General features: G+C 39.3%; 1 protein-coding gene across 1 annotated transcript in view; it reads right to left on the bottom strand.

Moving 5' to 3' along the window:
- LOC108674963 overlaps positions 1 to 21,020 on the bottom strand; it is a 59,398-nt gene that overhangs the window by 14,776 nt on the left and 23,602 nt on the right. The window contains exon 2 of the mRNA XM_018162948.2: positions 71 to 879. Coding sequence (XP_018018437.1) covers positions 71 to 879 — 809 coding nt within the window. The remainder of the gene's footprint in view (positions 1 to 70; positions 880 to 21,020) is intronic.

The raw sequence follows: 21,020 nt of genomic DNA, 5'->3' as shown, positions 1-21,020 counted from the left end.
AGAAATTAGAAAGCACGAAGCCCAATTAAACAGAGTTCGCAATATACACTGACGGTTAGCAGCGCCTCACCTCGGGATGCCAGGTCGAGTCTTGAATCTGACGTCTGGTCCTGGCGTGGACCACGTCTGGGGTGAACACCACGTGCTCCTGGAACTCCTCGTGTGGTGACGCCACGCGAGAACTGATCGATCTTGCTGTAGGGGACAAGGTCGATGACGATACAGGTAGGGACGATGACATCGCTGACGATACAGGTAGGGACGATGACATCGCTGACGATACAGGTAGGGACGATGACATCGCTGACGATACAGGTAGGGATGATGACATCGCTGACGATACATGTGTTGAGGCATTTGACGAATATGACGTAGAGGCCGGCGACGAAGTGGGAGATGAAATGGGCAACGGCTCAAAAGCAGTTGGATATTGTTTAAATGATGACAGAATTACATCATCATCTGAAGTTCGCAATGACAATAAGCTTGGTAATGATGAATGTGTATTGTCAGATACAGTATGTAATGATGTCTTCATCTGCTCTGATGATAGCGGTAAAAGAGCAGACGGGCTAATTGACTGCGAAGCAGTGATAAATGAGGATGCGTTAGATGAGGAAGATACGAGCAATGAGTTGTTTATCACAGTAAGCCCACTCGAGGAGCGTGGAGCAGAATCGACTTCTGCGGGTACAACCCTCAAAAACGAGGGAACATCTTCAGCTGCTGTTGAGGAGGGACGTTGCTGAGGAGGATGAGGCTCACTATGAGGAAACGAAGGGCTATTGCCCTCGCCTCCCTCGAGATTTCTTCCCGTCAATGTGGAGGAGCTGCCAGGGAGAGAGTTGTCCCTCTGTCGTAGTGACGGAACCTCACCATCTGAAAAACCAGAATAATTATCTTCTAGTCAATCCAAATAAGCAACAAATAACCATTGAAAATCATACTTTCCATTCCAGCTAACTTTGATCTCAACTGAAACACTGCTTGGCAAACAAACAACGGCGTCACACGCACCAACGTCTCAAACATCAGCGTACACCAGACATTTCCTCTTCCTCGTGTCCCTCACGCGGCATGACGCAGTGAGCTATTGTTTAAATTCCAATTGTAAGCTCTCAAAGACACTCTTTCTCTTTAATCTTTCTACTTTAACCATCAGCACATTGTATACGAGACTACTATAACAGATATTAAGCTAAAAAAATCCCACAAAATTACAAATGTATAATAGACCCTATAATTATTGGTCATATCAGACCGTAGACGAGACTATAATGTTGAGAGGGTAAGAACATATTCCCCGGGTATTGGCTATATGTCTAATAACAATGATATTCCAATGCTGCCTGCTTATTGAGACACCAGTGAGACACCACGCAGTATTTCTATCTCTTTTAGATTATTTGTGTTCACACGAAAGGTTGATTATTAAATAAAACAAATCAATGAACAAAAATTATATTCATGAAAAACATATATCTTCTTGAACAAACGATAAAAAAGTGCAATAATTCTAACTGCAGCTCTAACTTCCGTAATAAGGGAATAGTGGTTCAATCCGGATACGCGGGGAACGTGTTAAACACCAACAGAATGAAGCTAAGCAATATCGTGTGTTCATTAGGTCCCGAATTACATAGCCAGAGCGCGGCACGCAGGATCTGGTCGGAGTTAACCATCATGTGCTGATAAGCCCGCCTCCATAATTCAATACCATCGTGATCTGCCTACGATAACACTAGATCTTCGCATGAAGGTAGCATTTTAATGTAAAAATTCGCAATGTTAGCAACTTCCTACTTGGAAAATTTTAATTGGGTTAAAATTTAAACGCCATACTTTATTAATTGGATCGCGAAATCGCACGATTTACGTGATACATTAATAGTGCGACAAGTGCTAATTTAGAAATTATATTTAAACCAGTGTACGAAAACTTTAATGGAATGCAGCCACGTATGAACACCAAATACAAAGTTATTGTAGCAGGCATAGAATAGAGCAGGCCTAAAAAGAAGTAAAGAGCAGGGATGGATACGAGAGTGAGAGACAATTACGGGCTCATCATGAACTAAGCAGACCCAACAAGGCAATGTTAACTGAATAAGTATATAATACCCGAGTTGTGGACTGAATGCTGACAATCTTTTAAATTCCCGAGACGCACGCAAGCTGATACGAACTTTAAAGAAGTGAGCTCGCAAGAGAGAAAATATGCACATGCCACACATGCTACTGATGGGTTGTCTACATTGAGATGCGACAGTGTCATTGAAATGTCAATAATAATGAAACGCTGCACTAATACAGTCTTGGTTGGAACAGGTCACACTATACTAGAACTGCTCACACCGTTAACAGGCGGCTCGTGGGGTAATAAACTATTATTCTTTTCGCATTAAACTAATTCTTTAGGCCTTCATAAACGTTGAGATCAAATTAGGCTGAGTTAGGTCGTAATTCTGATCTCACACTATTTTCTGACTATTACTTTGGCCGAATAGAAGTTTCTTTGTGGCAATGTATAAGCTAAGTGTACTTTTCAAAGTGTGATAACTTCACATGCTGAAATGAAGCGCTATAGGCAAGAAATCCCTACGAAGATCTTCAGTCTATCTCAGGATGCGAAGTCTTAACCTGGCGCGGCGAAATGTGTTTGGTTGGGCGATATGAGACGAAAGGCGAGGAAAGCTAACTTTTATTATTGACTGTCATGACTTGTTGACCTATACATATGAATTAGCAGTCATTGCTTAGGAGGTGTTAATGCATTAGGTGGTCGGCTGGCTTCGAGAAGTTTCTTCTGTGAAGAATGATACACCGCAATGATATACAGCACGTCGTAGCCATGCAAGTAGTTGCAAAGGTCTAAATTTCACTAGCACACACTGGTTCATCAGCTCAAAGGCTGGAATCTAAATCACATATCACGGTACACGTTGCGAACAGTTTCACACTTGTAAATGTCTCGCAAGTTCAACTGATGATATCTATAGTGATGCATTAATTTCAACTAAGTGGCTGGAATTAACCAACTATAGGCTCGAAAATGGATTTCGGCCGTTACCATGATTATGAGTTTTGAGTGCCTTCAAGTCCCTTGTTATGTTGTTTCAGTTTTACTTGCCATTTTCAAGCATTTTCAAGCTGCTTTTGATGTCATTTTAGTCTCTTACCCAGTTGTTAGATTCGACATGAGACATTGTGCTGAAATTGTGAGACATTGTGTTTTCGTTCATTGTGTTAGATTCGACATAAAACAGCAAAATGAACGAAACGAAATTTGCTACCAAGAATTGAAGCCCAATAGCAAGTGTCTTGCCGCTCTTGCGGCTTTGTCATTCATTTTTTAGCGCATTTTCTCATTTATGGAAAAAATGCACTATTGTGCTCGCCATGTCCATCTGTCTGTCTGTCCGTCCGTCCGCCCATCTGTCCGTGACCTCAAGTTTTCGTCGACGAGAAAATGCGCTCTCTGTCATTCACTGCAGTGAGTACGGAGTTACATTTTTTCATAATTGACTTCCCCAGCATCACAATCTTTCGCACAAAGAAAGAACAAAATTAATAATTAAACGAGATGGAAAAAATAAATAGATGCAAAAGCTTTTAGATCATTTAAGATTTCAAACAGTGCAGTCTCATGTTCCCTTCAGTTACTCGCATGCTGGAGCTGCATGTTCTATTGAAAATTATTGTGAATACACACTAGAATTGTTTAAAAAGAATTTTCTAACAGAAATGTCAAAAAAATTATAAAATTTCTGGACAAGTTAGCAAAATTTTTGTGTTTTCCAATTACATTTTTGCGTGTCCAATTACATTTTACAAAAAGTCACTGTTCTTTGTGAAAAACAATGTTCTTCTGAAATGAACATATTTTTAGAAATGGGATAAGGCAGATTGTGATGATGATTCATACTCTGAACATGATTCAGAACATGTAAAATATAACAGGGCAATTATAAAAGCGTTCTCAAACTATTAATAGATAATTCACCTAAATAAAGAAAAATAACACACACACCTTAGCTAAGAATTTATATGCCACTGCAGCTGGGACTCACTTATAATATATAGTGAGAATGGTCGTAGACCATGTCAAGAATAAATATACGCAAGATTTAAGCGAGTTCCGCGTGTGCTCAAAAGCAATAACTCAATCATAACTGTATTGACAAATGCTAATTATGAATTGACAACCGCATCCAGTTAATTAATGAACTGGCAACGCACCAGGAAGATACACAGATGACGTAACAGATGAGATGCATAACATGAAGTATGACCTCGGAATGTCCCTGTTTGTTTAGAAAATATGATCAGACCGCTATCGACCACACGGTGCTCACATCCAGGAAATTACTTGGCAAAAATGCAAAAATCATTTCTCTGCAGATGGAGAAATTGAAGTTAATTACGCAGTTGTTCGCACATAGGAAAGATTCAAGTTAAGAAGTGCAACATGCTCGGCAACGGTATGGAGAAAAGTGATAGCAATTAAGCTTTAACCTATATAAAATACATAAAAATAACTTTTTTAAAAAACTACGTTTTTTTCTTGTGGACTAGAAAGTAGAATATAAATTATGGCCCGCCCCAAAAAACGTGTGTCGGGCAGATTTGTGATTGAAGCTAAAAGCACACAACACACGAATTTTGGAAATTTGATGGTGAACGTACAGCCCGACACACGTTTTTTGGGGCGGGCCATAATTTATATTCTACTTTCTAGTCCACAAGAAAAAAACGTAGTTTTTTAAAAAAGTTATTTTTATGTATTTTATTTTCTACTTTTTAGTCCGTTGTTACACATGAAAAACGTTGTTGCGAGCCAATTTACTTAACTTGACGTACGTATCGATGATACGCAACGTCAGCGACTGCTCGTCTATAACGTGAGCGGCCGCACGTCTTACTATATATAAACTATATATAGTATATACGCCTGGAAACGTGCAACAAATTATTGATAACTGTATTGTTATCGGGAGCTGAGCTTCCCTAAAAGTTTCAAAACGCTAGCTAGTGGGAAAGTTGGTGAAATATCGATTGCAAGATTTGATCATCACAGACAGACAGACACGAAAGCGAGCTAAGAAAAACGTAGTAAAAAGAATAATTACGACAATTGGGATAACGGTACATGAGGAGGAGCGGCTGCAAGCGTGCAGATCTCACGCTGAGGTCTTCGAAGGAACGATCAGGTTATGCTTGATGTTTCATCGAGAACATGTGCGCTTCCTGAAACTATATGAACATCGCCGATTGAGAAGCAAATGTCAAGTAAAGATGCGATGAGAAATAATAACTATAATTACCGGTTATAATTTAAAATCGACAATAAGCCATATGGGCCAACGACACGTGGACTCGCCAACAGGCCATATAACGGTTACTTCTATGTAATGAACCGCTTTTTCTACTCAACGAGGAATTCTCCATCCATCAACATTATATGCTTTTATATTACACTTGATTTAATTTCAAAACGCATAGAACTACAAAGCTTTAGAAAAAGCTTCCTACTACACTTCCTGCTATTATGTTTTATTCTTCTGTCATCTGAAACTAAATACTCTGACGCAATGCATGACAAGATTGAATCATGAGCACACATGTTCATCATCGGTTCAAAGGACATTCCAATGCAAAAGTAACAGGAGTTTGACCAATAAAATTTCTAATGAAATATTGAACAAGGTTGGTTCATTATAAGTCAAGCAAACTAGGGTAAGAATCAATCCCAATATTTGTAACAATAGTATTTAGTAATTTAAAGATACTGTTTGTATATGTGTTGTTTTGTTTGCGTTGACACAAAACTTACTTGCTTTTAGTTTTTCAACCAAAGAGTAAAAGTGGCCTTAAAATGGCGTGAAAAATGAATCGGAAGTTTAAGCAGTCAGAGTACAATGGATAAAGCAACGATAGAGAGGTACTAACATTGCGTTCTAAGACTAATTACAAATTAAGAGAAAGACAATAGACAAAACAACTTTAGACAATAAAGATTGCCGCTGTAGGAAATAGCAAATACGAAGCGACCAGACACCAGACAGGAGACAGCAGCGCAGGGAAGCGCTGTACGCTGCGTAGCTCCATGCAGTTTTCAGTACACTGGCGCAATCTTAATATAGATATCGCAATACTTGATGTGAGTCCTGTGTATACACACCACAAACTGTTGACTGAAAATTATGTGTATCCCGACTGCCAGAGCGCAAAAAATATATAATAGACAAGTTGAATTCCAGACTGACAATCATTCATGTTAGTAAATTTTCACCGCTTAAAAATTAGTCAAGTTGAGTAATGACACACCAAAACTTTATTCAAACAGTTCACGAAATTCATTTGATGCTACCCAATCTATACTTCAATGAATAATATTTTAAAGTATTCAGTAAATCAAGGCATTGGTACGAGTATAACTAAGTATAAAAATGCCAGCGCCAATAAATTGATACACCTCTCGAATGACTTCTCATTTAATGCATGCTGCATTTCAAAGAAAACGGACTGCTGTACAGTCTGAAAAAGATCCATATGGGCAGGAGGCTCGTGAATCATGCAGCGCTAAGGGAACAGCTGTTGAGGCAGCGCCGGAACATACGACGATATTGAACGGCTTCGCAGCCGTGGCGCAGCTGCCGCTAGCGCCTTCATGAAGCCGGCGTCCCGCTCCAGCGAACCTGAACAGCAGCAATGAACCCACGCTCACAGCTCTGTTGAAATGAAGCCGCGCTCACACAGCTCAGCAGAACTGAAGCTGTGCTCAAACAGCTCAGTAGAACTGAAGCTGTGCTCAAACAGCTCAGTANTGCACGAAAGGCGAGGAATTTACGCATAGGTCGTTTGTTAATAGGATGCCTCCATACATGATCGAATGAAATATTACCAGCACATACATAGGCAGTGAGATGTGTATAAGAGGTAGAAATGAACCCGCACTCCCACAGCTCAGTAGAAATGAACCCGCACTCCCACAGCTCTGTAGAAATGAACCCGCACTCCCACAGCTCAGTAGAAATGAACCCGCACTCCCACAGCTCTGTAGAAATGAACCCGCACTCCCGCAGCTCTGTAGAAATGAACCCGCACTCCCACAGCTCAGTAGAAATGAAGCCTCGCTCCTAAAGCACAGTTTAACTGAAACTGCTTTCCCTCAGCTTTGTTTAAGTGAAGCTGCACTCACACAGCTCAGTATATATAAAAGAAGTTGCGCTCCCACAGCTAAGTAGAAATGAAGCTGCACTGCTACAGCCCAGTAGAACTGTAGCCTCGCTACCCAAATGTCAGTATAAATAAAACGGCTCTCCCAGTTCAGTAGAAACCGCACTCCCACAGTTCAGGTAGATTTTAAGCTAATCCAAGGAGTGGATGAATCTCGAATGAAGTAAAGTTTCGCGAGTGCATGAACGTTAACTTCTGCGGGATTGAAGAAGATAATGTGACTTTAATTAATAATAACTTCAGAACAGGCGAATGAGTAACATTACTTTCAAAAGTTTAACCTAAGATTTAAAAGCAAAGAAAAAGCCCAGTAAACATCTTCATCGAAAACGTTTCAGAAACCAGCTCCATTATAAAAAATTTGGCAGATTCAAGTACAATCGATAAGGAAAAGTCAAATTTTTATGAAAGAAATAAAGACCGAAGGACCAAAAAATTAACCAAGGAAAAAACTTGATGAGGATTAATTTCAAGTTGACAACAACTGTTATCGAAATTAAGGTAAGATTTCCGTTTCAAAATATGCAAAGGTTCCAAAATTCGATAATCGGAGGCACCAGAGGTGTAACCATGGTCAAAAAGAGGTTGAAATCGCTCTCTGACAGTCATGTTGCACAGCTCTCTGATATTTATGTTCGAGGGATATTCCTTCAGGAAAAGGGGTTAGAACTCACCGACAGATATCCTCAATTTATTTCGTTCAATACATTTCATTGCTATCATATAACCTTGTGTCATACATGGAAGAGCATATACCCACGTACGATGAAATAGTGCCAAATAGATTTTTTCTATAATGAGTAAAATGGTGCGATACCAAGTCCATCGCATTTTCTCATTTATTTGCAAAAGTAAGCCTTCCATCGCAATTAACCGCGCTGCTACGAGCGCGTGTTAGGTACCTCTTCAATGCCAATAGACAGTTAATTTAATGACTGTTTGAGGAAGAATTTAGCACGACAGTCATACCAACGAACCAAAAAAGGAAAAATCCCATACACATTTTTTCGATTCAGTACAAAAACTGGTTTTAAAACGGCTTCTCTACTATTATAACAAAGCCTTTTAGCACCTGATGAAAAGTAACTTCAACCTTTGAAGCGCCTACCTACGATAGAACTGTTGTGTTCCATGTGTGCTTCAAAGCTAAACGCAGCCAACCAGTTGTTTCAGGGTATTTGCGTTTAATTACACTACAATATTATAAGGATTGTCCATGAGGAACAAAGTTTCGGCGAGTGAGAACAAAAACACATGAACATCGAACTACTACAGCACTCGCACTACTGCAATGATCATTCCGGTTATCGGGGCCGAATACATTCAAATCTTCACCTAAATGGAAGAAAATTTCGTTGAGAACTAAAAGGCAGGACTGGCCAACAAACTAAGCGGAAGGGTAGGCCTGCAGGGGGCTACACGACCAGTCGGTCGATGCCGACGGCGATAGTGAGAGGGAAAGTGTGTGGTGCTTTTACCGAGCCACAACTGCCACTCTCACACCATCACCTCTGCCTTGCCACTGATAGTGAGAGGGAAAGTGTGTGGTGCTTTTACCGAGCCACAACTGCCACTCTCACACCATCACCTCTGCCTTGCCACTGATAGTGAGAGGGAAAGTGTGTGGTGCTTTTACCGAGCCACAACTGCCACTCTCACGCCATCACCTCGCTGCTCCATTAACTCCACAACGCTGCTTCAACAACTGACGAAATAATATACAACATACGTCATATTATATACATTATATATTGACATATATCACCTCCATATTGATAATTCAAGGAGGACGAAATCTCTAGATTAATGTTGCTCTGAAATTCCACAATTGTCCCGTGTTGAATCCTAAAATCAACAGTCAACTCAGTTTCCAGAGATAAAAAACGTTATTACTTGAAGTGGGAATGCACATGAATTAGGCAAACGCGCTCAACGAGAAAAAACTAGCTAGGTGCATAGAATCTGATATCCGTAGGACGCGGGGTAGACAAAATAGCCGAAAAACATAACCTCAAGCAGGGAATACGTTCAAGGCAAAGAAGAACGCAGCGCACAATGGCAAGCATGTGTGTGGTCTCAGGTGGGTGTGAATTTCACGGTCAGTTTACGCGTGAATAGAACACGAAAAATGAGGCGATGTGATCTGATGTTCAGTAAATAAAATATTCAGGAACTGGACGTCACAGCATGACTTGATCACGTGTTGTGCGTTATGTGATCAAGTGTTATGATAAATGAAGACGCTGGCACTCAAATGAATGAAGGCGCTGGTCCTCAAATGAATGAAGGCGCTGGTACTCAAATGAATGAAGGCGCTGGTCCTCAAATGAATGAAGGCGCTGGTCCTCAAATCACGCATGAACGATGAGTAGATTAATGATTTCGCATCTAAGTGGCTTTCGATATAATCTTCAATTCCTGTGCTAAAGCTTGCTAGTTCAATTGATGTGAGGTCATACAAAATTCACAACTGACACCAGTAATGAAATGATGATTTCGCTACATTAAAATTGTTCAGATTGCACAATAAAGCTGAAACTAAGTAAGTGTCATGTCGTTCTAAATTATCAGTAAGCAAAGGAAGCCAAAGATTCATAGCAGAAAAAGTTTAACAGAAGCACTGCTACGTCTGTATGAAATAATCAGAAATTGCATCACGAATGAGCGTGGTTATCAGAAGGAATAAAAAGATGATAGATGGGAGAGATATTCGTAGGAGGTGCTTCATGTAATGTACAGGGTGTTCAAAGTTAATAGTTACAAATTCAAAACAGTGTTCTAAGAACTAATAAACCTAAAATTTAAGTAACAAAGGTGAACTGTAAGGAAAATAATTAGTAAAAAATATTCGCTCAATAAGCTCTCCATTAGAATCACAAGGGAAGCCGGAGACGCTTGGAAAAGAACAAAAATATTCATGAATCTCAGGCTGGGGCATTGAAGTAGTGGCAATTTCTTTACTTGATTTATTCATAATTTTTGCCATTTAGATATTCAAATTTTTGAAATTATGCAAATCCATCCCTTATATTTTGTATTCTACAAATATTGTTCAAATTTCTTCGAAATATTCACTCATAAATAAATTGTAACGATATATATTAATCACCCTCTAAGGAAGACTGCTTGGTCACGTTGACGACGCTGCACATTACGAAGAGAGAGTTAGGAAAATAATGTGGCGCAAGACAGCACGGAGCAGGCAGATGGCCCTGACATGGCGAGCCTCAAGCATTACTATATAGCGTTGCCGGTGTCAGGCATCCGCGTCCTGCAACACGCTGGGGCAGGAGACTCGCAGTCAACAGGCAACTACGATGTCAAGAGGCAAACTAGGCAACTAGAAGCAGTGAAATTTTGCTTGTAATGTAGACCCTAGTAAATTTTACTAGTAATGTCAATGTACAAGTAGCAAATAGCCGCGCTCTATTTTTATCCATAAAATAGTCACGAACATCGCAGGAAAGAGAATCTCGAATTGTAGCCTCTCCGGTACAAGTGGCCGCACGAAGTGCTCGAATGTTGGGGTCGTACTATCAAAACTTGTTCAATTACACATAGCGGAATAAATACACGTAGCGGCTGATTTCTCGTCTATTTTTAATTATTTGTGAATTTTGCTTTAAAGCCGTCAGTTATTTGATAATGGAGTCGCGAACTTTTAACTATTTTAGATAGTAATGCACCTGATAACGACTTGTCACTCATGAGAGGGGCGGTGCTGTATATAAGTTTAGCCTAACACATGTCATTGACTCTAGAGCATTACCCCGCATACATATATACTCTTTATTGATACATCTTAAACTGACTTCCTGCTTCAACTTTATACGAACTTGACTTAAATTTTGAAACATACGTATTTCTTTTAATACATACAGTGCACACACTCACATACATACTACAGTGTGTGGCGTAGTATGAATTAGCCGCAATCTTTAAAAAAAGATATGCAAAATGATGAAGCGATATCATGAAATAAAAGAAAAATCTAAATCTGAAGAATACCTTCTTGCATATATTTTGAACAAGCACTGCAAAGGCAAGATTGCTGGGAAAGAACAGTTAAGAGATTATATTTGAATCGCATTCAGATACGTTTTAGAGAAACAAATACATAACCTCTAGCATTCGCGGATAATGAAGTTGGCTTTATGAATTTTCCAACACAATTCTTTCCGATTCCAATATGCAGACATTTACAGGGTATCGGGATCAAAACGTTTCCTCAACTTAATTATACTACATGGAGTGTTCCTTGAATGTCACCGTCTAACTGGGAACCTGTGCATTGAAAACCTCATTTGGCCAAAATGCAAAGTGACGTCAGCCGACAAATGGAGTTCAGGAGAAATAAAAATTCTAAAAAATCAACAAAAAACATTGTAGTCAATAATATAACCGAGGAAATATCGATGAGAAATTAGAAAAAAACGGTAGCTTTATAGGCTGCGTTGGCGACGAGAATAATAATACCCACATATACACTCATTGATATTGAGGAGAGCATGCAGGGCGATGTGATGGTATAGCAGCTACACACAGAGACAAGTTACAAGCGTCCAGCAGCTGGGTCAAAAGTAGCTGCATAGTACAGCGCTGCTGCCATACATGGAGGCCTCGCTGCACTCGACCTCTTCATTCACAGAGTGGCTGCTTTCGAACGTTCAGCTCCAACACACAACAAAAAATAAGAGTATTTAGTAAAGGTCAGTACCCATAATTTGATTGCAAAAAAAATATATTTTTTTGCAGAGCCTTTTAGAGTACACTTCAAGTAATGGGTATTGCCAGTAAAAGAACAAATAGGTACGTAAATTAAGAAAAAATCGAGTGAAAGCTGTTCAGATGTTCACCACGATACTATGGAACACTGTTGACCACCTGCCATCTGCAACAATAAAACATCGCAACAGTGCTGCACAAATATCGACAAGACGTAAAAGAAAGACAACTTCAACGTGAGTTGTCAGTTTACGGAATGGCCTTTAAGCTAAATCATATTATTGAACACAAATACTTCAATATGAGTCATTCTATCTAGAAGTACTGACGGTATTGTGCATTGCTAGAATTTTGCAGCCTTCACTCGCGCTGAGCGTCGGCTAAGATGAGAAGAATGGCACAGCAGGACAATGCAGGTCGAAGTAGCTCCGCTGCGCTCGGCACAAAACAATTTCACTTCATTGGAAAGCAAGCTCTACAAGTACCTAAGCGTTCTGACGAACTCTTATTGTCCACAGCTCATGCAGCACTGCAAACACCACTGCACGAAAGGCGAGGAATTTACGCATAGGTCGTTTGTTAATAGGATGCCTCCATACATGATCGAATGAAATATTACCAGCACATACATAGGCAGTGTAGACCTTTCTGCGTTGGATAAATGCATGCGCATGCATAGGTACGGTATAAAACTTTCAATGTTCATCAATTCATCAATGTAGAAGCACTCAGAGTTGAATGATAATAATAACTAATGATGCATGTACAACATCGTAAGAAAAAATTTCGACAGAATCGTTCAGAGATTCTATGATCCAAAAATAAAAGGAGGCTGAATGTTTTTTTCATAATGCAGTAGAAAATAGGCTGAATGTTTTTTCATAATGCAGTAGAAAAGGCACAGAAATTACGCATTTTATTTCCAAACGAGCTTGTATATTTCTTGTCAAATAACATTTCGTACGGCTTTATACTAAGGTTCTTGTATGCCATGGTCCGTGGCAGCAACGGAAAAGCTATATAATGAACTCGAGTGCAGCTGAGGATACCGCGAGTAGTCAAGCATGTCTGTGGTTTTTAACCAGGAAGCGAGCGTTGAACAGCGCCCCATATATGCACGCTCAGCCACGATGGTTATGAGCAAAAATTGAGCATGTAGCGTGGGTGGAGTGTCCTGAGCAGGGATGCGAACTTCGATAGGAAAAAGTGGTTAAGTTCTGTACGTATTGGGAAGGTGAGTACACCGTGAAATTAAACTCACAATGTATTAAGTCAAAAAAAATGAGGCATTTGTCACAAAACACAGCTCAAGGCAAAAATGTCTTCTTATTTCTCTTTTGGATGCAGGTACTGGCAGATACAGGTGAGCAGAATTTCTATGTTATAGGCCGCTGTGTCCCAAGTTTTCAAGTATTTTTGTTCTCCACGCAGTGAGAAATGCCGATCACATTATTAAACGTCCTTATTATTTGTGGCAAACTACAATTGACCTGGTGACGTCCAGCATGTATTGATCTTTCTTCAAAGAAAGTTCGCGTAGCAAAAAATACATAAAATATGGTTAAAAAAATATATGCGTGTAACGAGCTTTAATACGGTCAGGGTGCATTTTAACTGAATGAATAACTGATGAAAACAGGAAGCCAATCCAACCAGATCACACCAGATACTCACAAAAGCTCGCATATATAAATAATGTGCAAGTCATTAGTTCCTTAACTAAAGAAAAAAAATCGCCAATAGCGACTGCGCAAAATCGTGGCATTGCTGGAAACAACAACCAGAGTCTTTCGGAAACAACCCATTTCTTATAGCACCCGAAAGACCCTCACAGAAACTAGAGGATACAGAGGATAATATTTTTTCAAACCATGACCTAAAAGAGTTAATTGAAAACGATATTCAAGAGACCAATTAAAAATGTAAATGTTGCCTCAACTTAAATTGCAATAAAATTCAACAGAACTTTCCCGAGTCATGTCCGAGTTTGTCCATAAGACCACAGCTTAAAGTTTTTTCCCTCTGTGAGAAAATTAATTTTAAAAAATGTAACTCAGTACTCACTGCAGTGAGTGAGAGAGCGCATTTTCTCGTCGACGAAAACGTGAAGTCACGGACAGACAGACGGACATGACGAGCACAATAGGGCATTTTTTCCATAACTGAGAAAATGCGCTAAAAACATTAAAATGATAAAATCGACTTATAAAATGTAAAAAGTGAAAGCACGTCTAACAAAATTCGAAACAAATGAGTAGTAAGAAAACCAAAATTTTTAATCGGATTTTTTTTACAGAACTTGACTTTGCTTATCATAAAACAATGCTCGATATAATGGAGTGGTTATAGCAAATCAAGTATCGTGCATTCAGCACTGGCCTTCAGAAAGTGGAACAGCTAGAAGTTATTCAACAAATGCTTCCCGAAACGTCCGAGGGAGAGTACCAAGGTACGAGTGGTATAGCCTGGATATTATCTATCTCATATGCATGGCAGTATACACACAAGAAATGTTACCTCTCGCAATGAAGAGAGAGTTTCGCTTGGCTATAGGTCCCAACACCTGATTTATGGTACTGGAAATTGTTAACTTGTCGACATCTAACCAGAAGCAGAGAAATAATTAGGTAAGTATTCAGCAGCAGTCAGATGCTGACTCACGTTTTACTCCACAGTAATTTATCAGTGAAGTTTAAGGCCTTTCAATGCTGTCATCTTATCCGCCACCAAGCCTTATCGTTCAAATATGAAGAAGCCCCCATGTCAGCACCCCGGGGTATATGTATACATACAATATTTAACTTAAATGAAAAAATTCTGCCTCGTACAAATTTTCAAGTGTAATTGATGTAAGTAAAACGAGTGAAGTGCTGAAAATTTTAATCCTAAGATCAATTGAATCAAAGAGATATTTTGTATTTTGGTCGATTTTACATCAACAGTTTTGTTTTTTAAATGCCTGCGGTAGAACACAGCAGCCATCAGCAGCTGAAGAGATTGTAGCAGCTGCATCAGCAGCCTACGAAGAGTCATAAAAAGACTGCACAAATGGCTTCAAAAATTTATGGCAGGGCGAGTACAGACCATTTGCAGAGCAGAGTGGGCCTGACGCTTCGCTGTTAGGCCTTCACAGACACAAGCACAGGAATGATGGAACCTGTGTTTATGCGAGTTTCTGAGGCATGGCTAGAGCAATATGCGTAATGTGTGACTGTCAAGTTCATTTTAGTTCAACTTACCCATAATTGGTATGAATGCATCCAAATCAGTTATCTACACTATCAGAATTTTGCATATGTAGATGACAATGTATTGCTCCCAGTCGAGTAAAATCAACTACTACTCATTATAGTTTATTCAACAGATTTCATAGTTAAGTCGAGGGTTATCTCAATGAATACACTGCGGCACCAATTATCTTACAATAGGTTACAAATGATCCGCTGTATGAACATTATCCACAAGGTGACGGAGGCAAGCATTGTGCGCATACTGCCTATGTCGCGCGCAGGCGTCGCTTGTTTGAGTTGCTCGATAAGAGCCGCGACGCGGTAATTGGTCAACGGAGTTATGAGCGCTCACACGCCCCCGTCGACATCAAGCGCTGCTAGTAAGATTGTACGGCACCACCAGGTGCACGCACGCTAGCCAACAACAAAACGTAACGAGCAGTGGGAATATTTCAAGGTTGACAGATGTATCGTGAGGAACTTAGGAAGAGATAACTGAACAACACGAGAAGGAAACGTCAACAATAACAAATATTCGGCACGCGAGAGTTAGTATTTAGCGTTAATTGAAGAACATATTGATTGAAAATTAATGCGAAACCGCCAGGACGGGTAAAAATACAGAAATTATTCCTTAGTACCTAGTGTACTGCATCTTTCACGTTGATCGCCTTTTTTCGTTCAGTGACAGGCAACATAAAAACTGGGGGCCAGTGAAAATTCGGGATGTTCATTTTGCTTCCTGAATGAAGATGAGTATCGTGGAAAAACATTTGCGCGACTTCAACTCGACTACGTATTCCGGCAACTTTCCTGAACAGACGGGCTTGTGCACGTCCGTGCGCATTGCCGTATAACAATTATTCTCCAAATCTGATACAAAATTGACAATAATACGAGATGAGAGAGGGCAAACGTACACATAAATGTACAGTTTCGAGTGAGAGGGATGAAACATTAGATTTTACGTACTACGAGCTTTTCGTACTAAGAGCTGGTATTCTAAGTCGCTATAACTGAACGTCAACATACGCCACGCTGGGCGCAGTACCAGCAATGTCAACGATCAAACATATGTGACTACTAGGGCCGACACAACACTGATATTAAAACTCGTGGTGATGATCATTTATTGATATTTGATATTATTTTTATGACTCAATAGAAACTTGTTTTCGTTATGCAGAAATATGGGATCATTGGGGACAAAGTGTGAGGACATGTAAGGCGCAATAATTGCTCAGTGGGAACCAGTGCTCGAGCTCCAGGTGAGATGGCTATCGCGTCGTGGGTGGGAGCAAGTGTGGCAAGAGGAAGTACGGGGCAGAGGCCTATCAAGTGGCCGAGTCGGCCACACCCTGCACGCTCTGCACAAACGTTAACCTACATTTTGGGAAATAGCTTCCCCAATAAGGTTATTATAAATGAACACGCACCTAATGAACCTTCCTCTAAGGATTTTTCAATCAAAACACTTATACAGTTTACTAAAAATAATTAAAATATTTGGAAAGTTCTATTCTCATCGTAATTCGACTTGAGCGTTTAATCAACTAAAATTATAGAAAAAAATAAAACGAGGTCGGATTGATGCTTTCAAATAAATATCCATTATTTAAATTAGATTAGTAACCAAAATGTTGCACAAATCGATTGATGATTTCTTTGAGCCTCGTGCATGGTCACGAGCTTATCATATCATGGCGACGCACGAGGACAGTCTTCCCATAGAGTAAAGACCTATATAAATACAGCCTTCCTAGACCTAGAATGACAGCCTTCCTATAGACCTACAGTAGAATGACAGCCTTCCTAGAATCTTGATTGGCCGCAGGATGTTGTGTGGCTTGCGTGGTTACGTAGGTGGCTGAGAATTTTCCAGTTTCGCTATTTAAATACCGGAATATTGATTTGTCTTAGGTGTTCATGTCACCAAGACCTAATTCGCGTCTGATTTTTAACACGTTCATGAGAGGAACAGTTCAGCCTAGCAAGTGATGGCTGTACTATACGATATTTTTAATAACATAATCAGTATAATTAGCAATAGAGTGTAGTCAGGGTTTCAATATTGTATGTCCATCTATGGAGCTGAAGCAAATGAGCACAGGTTCAACTAGAAGGTCAAAAACCCTCGATCTCGTTCAATCAGAAACAGATATGGCTTGGCAAATAAAAATCTGTTATAAGGCTACCTTATTACAAGAATTTTTTGACATAAACGTACCGGTATATGGTTTGTTCAACTAAAGCCATTTATCTGGTTCTGTTATTACAGTATATTTTGATCAAATACGGAAACTGTTTTGTAAGCTAAAGACATTATTACGTAACTCAAATTGGGTAAAAAAACCTCCTTTAGTTACCATTTAATCGTCATCGGCATTTCTATATCATGAAATATTTTCTACAATGTAGAACTTGGATTCAAGCTAAATTTTTAAAGTGAGCGACACTCGTCGCAAAAGCCTCGAAAACAAAGGATTTACCGGCATCATATTGGTCTGTCAATTGCCGAAAAATTATTCCGAAAACAGCATTTTATGTGATTGATAGTAGAAAATAAACTCCTATCCTTCAAGTTGAGCTTCAATGATCCACAGGAGAATAAAAGCTAGATTTGATGCGAAGGAAGAATCTAAGCGTCAAGCACAGGCATGTAAGGTAGCAAACTGGGCTGCTTTGCCACGTAAACTGGTCGAAAATACATGTATTACTATACTTCAATTATCCGCAGTAAAGACAACTTTAAATGATAAAAGACAACTTTAAATCGTGTTTTCTATAATCAATTATACGAAATTAAGGTACATAATCTGTCACCATTTGTATTGACAAATAGCGCTATGTTGCCCTTTTCTGAAATTTTATCAAAAAATATCATTCAAAAAGTAAATCGATATCTCACTTCTTGATAGATTACCAACTAAGCCACCGTACAATGATGAATATTAAAGATTATACGGTATTTTATAATGGTCACGGGCGCGCATTAAGTACATAAGTATACAGAGCCAACCAATTCACAAGTGAAACAACATAAAAACGAATTATTTACAGCCAATTTACGCAATATTTCAATGCCAGTACCACGTACAAGTCAGCGTAATTGGCGGGCGAAATAGCAACTTGATTGGCATCGCAAGCCTGTCGAACAGTCCCATATGGAGACGTCAACTGCCATATCCAGTTGACGTCAACTATATGTCAACTCTCCAGAAAACAAAATTGGCCAAGTTCAGTTCAAGGAAAACACTTATAACATATAAGCATAACAATCTATTTAAGCTAGAATTATCAAGATGCCCATAAACGGATATTGAGAACCGGTGTATATACCTCTGTATATAAATGTATTTAATTAAAACCGGCAAAAAACGTAGTTTCAATGATCGTTCATGCAATTCAGACATTGCAACTCGTGCTTTGTTAATTTGTCTGCAGGAATCGTCTTATATATTAACTAGGTACTAAGTTTCATATATTACTTACATTAGTCCACGCATCTTACAAGTTGGAGTAGGTGTATCACTCTCAACATGCGACAGCAGAACTTAAACTCCTCGATAGATCTCGAGAAGCATGGATGGCCTTACCTGAAAATAAACAATGTTAGTTTAAAAAAATATTTCAGCGTATGAACATAAAAAATCGCCCAAAAGATTTATGTTAGTTAAAAGTTAAACCCGAAGTTAAAACATCAAAGTTCCTGATAATATTGATGTCGTTGGACTTGAAAATTGCTGCTCTTTATTATAATAATACGATTTAAACATATGATTTACGAAACATGATTTATTTTTCCGCAAAACAGTATGGTACAAGCAACAACTATGGTAGTAGCAGCGGCAGCAGTGCCAGCAGTACTAGCAGCAACAACTATGGTAGTAGCAGCGGCAGCAGTGCCAGCAGTACTAGCAGCAACAACTGTGGTAGCAGCAGCGGCAGCAGTGCCAGCAGTACTAGCAGCAACAACTGTGGTAGTAGCAGCGGCAGCAGTGCCAGCAGTACTAGCAGCAACAACTGTGGTAGTAGCAGCGGCAGCAGTGCCAGCAGTACTAGCAGCAACAACTGTGGCAGTAGCTGTAGCAGTAGAGTCCCTTATACCCTGGCAGCGCGCCAGACGCTAAGATCCTGCACAGAAGCTCTCCTCCAGCCACAAGCTTCCTACAAATGGCATCCACATCTGCACCGCCGTTCACTTCTTTCAAATCATAGCCGGAAACTTTGAAGCCTCAACATGAAGGGATTCCCAAAATAACTTTTATGGGCACAGCAATATTGTTTGCCCTACAACTAACGAATTCTATTCACAAAATTTCAATAGAATTTATTTTAAATTTTGCAAAGCGTCACGTGCAAAAATGCATTCTTTTGACGAAGAATCAAACTCGCTATCAAAAACAACAAGATGCATATTTCTAAGACAGGACGAGCTAAAAGTTTCAAGACTTCAGAAAATTTTCTCGACAGTTAGTTTCGCATTAATCTCAACAAAAGTTTCAGCGTAAGACACGAAAGACCGCGAATTGTGTTCTCCTTTTCACTGGAAAATGAATGGCTTGCATCGAAAAGAAAACCACCCAAGCGTGGAGTAACAGCTTCGAATAAAATATCTTTTAATGCCAAAAGAATTTCCAAATGAGACATAGCGGGATATAAGCCTTCCTTTTGCACAGTAAACCATAAACAAAAGAATTCGCGGCTGGTTGCGAAATTCATTCACATGAATAAAAAATGAAGATATACACAGAGCGCGATGCATCGCGCTCAATTAATTGGTGGATAAAGTTGCGGTTGAAAGGATAATATAATATGAATTGAATATAATATGAATTCTAATTAAGAAGCTTATTAAAAAATAGTAAAAAATAGAATTGCTTTAATTAGTCCGAGATTTTCAAGGGTAATCTTAACCGAGTTCTTAGCGTAGCGAATACATTGAAGAAGATAACGTTAGGCCGTTCAATTTCATAATTAAATGCAGAGCACTAATATAACCTCCCAGTAATACCTCCTCCCCTTTTCGGATTACACACAGTATCTTAAATCAAGTGATTATGACGAGGTGTCAAGATGCGGAACATTTGTGCTGTAACCGACGGCCAATGCAGAGTTGGCATAGAATATTGAATGATGTCTATCAATTTAACATCACACCCAAAACAATTTGTCCGCGTGAGTTATGAATTAAACAAACATGAATCGCTGTGCAACGGTTAAGTAATAAAAAATAAAGCAACTGAATGTTTTCTATACCTAAATCTTAAAATTCCCTTCGACATTAAGAAGAAAGCAGCGCTCGAAATGCATGACGACGGTTTTGCCTTGTAACCATAAAGCTAGGTTTTGCATTGTAACTGTAACAAAGCCTTCAACTCGAGTGCGGATCAGAAAGCAGAAGGACGGCAATTCATAAAAATTTTTATTCCTAACAATTTCATTATTCCAAAAACAAAGCCGCGCCAAAATAGTTAAATATTAAATTTGAAACAAGAGAATCGACGAAATGTTTGACGTGGTAAGGGGAAATTTGTTCATAAAACTCAAATTTTACTCTGAATCGGAATTGAATCCTAATTTGCGATGTAGTATTAACGTTATCGTACAATTAAATTTTTGTCTGAACCTATTGAACCCTCTACTAAATAATTCGTTCACAACCGCAGAATAAAAGGCAACGTTCTGTGAAGGCAAATTTGTAGGCATAAGCAGCAATGGGAATGGGTACGGTAATGGTATCGGCACAGCATAATATAGAAGGGACTTAGCTGGGGCAACAGAAGGCGCTCTCAAGATGGACCGTTAGAGAAATAAGCAACGCTT

The sequence above is a fragment of the Hyalella azteca genome, unplaced genomic scaffold (assembly GCF_000764305.2).
Source record: "Hyalella azteca isolate HAZT.00-mixed unplaced genomic scaffold, Hazt_2.0.2 contig3814, whole genome shotgun sequence".
Classification (NCBI taxonomy): Eukaryota; Metazoa; Arthropoda; class Malacostraca; order Amphipoda; family Hyalellidae; genus Hyalella; species Hyalella azteca.
The sequence above is the reverse complement of the archived record's forward strand: the minus strand, read 5'-3'. Positions and strand labels throughout refer to the sequence as shown.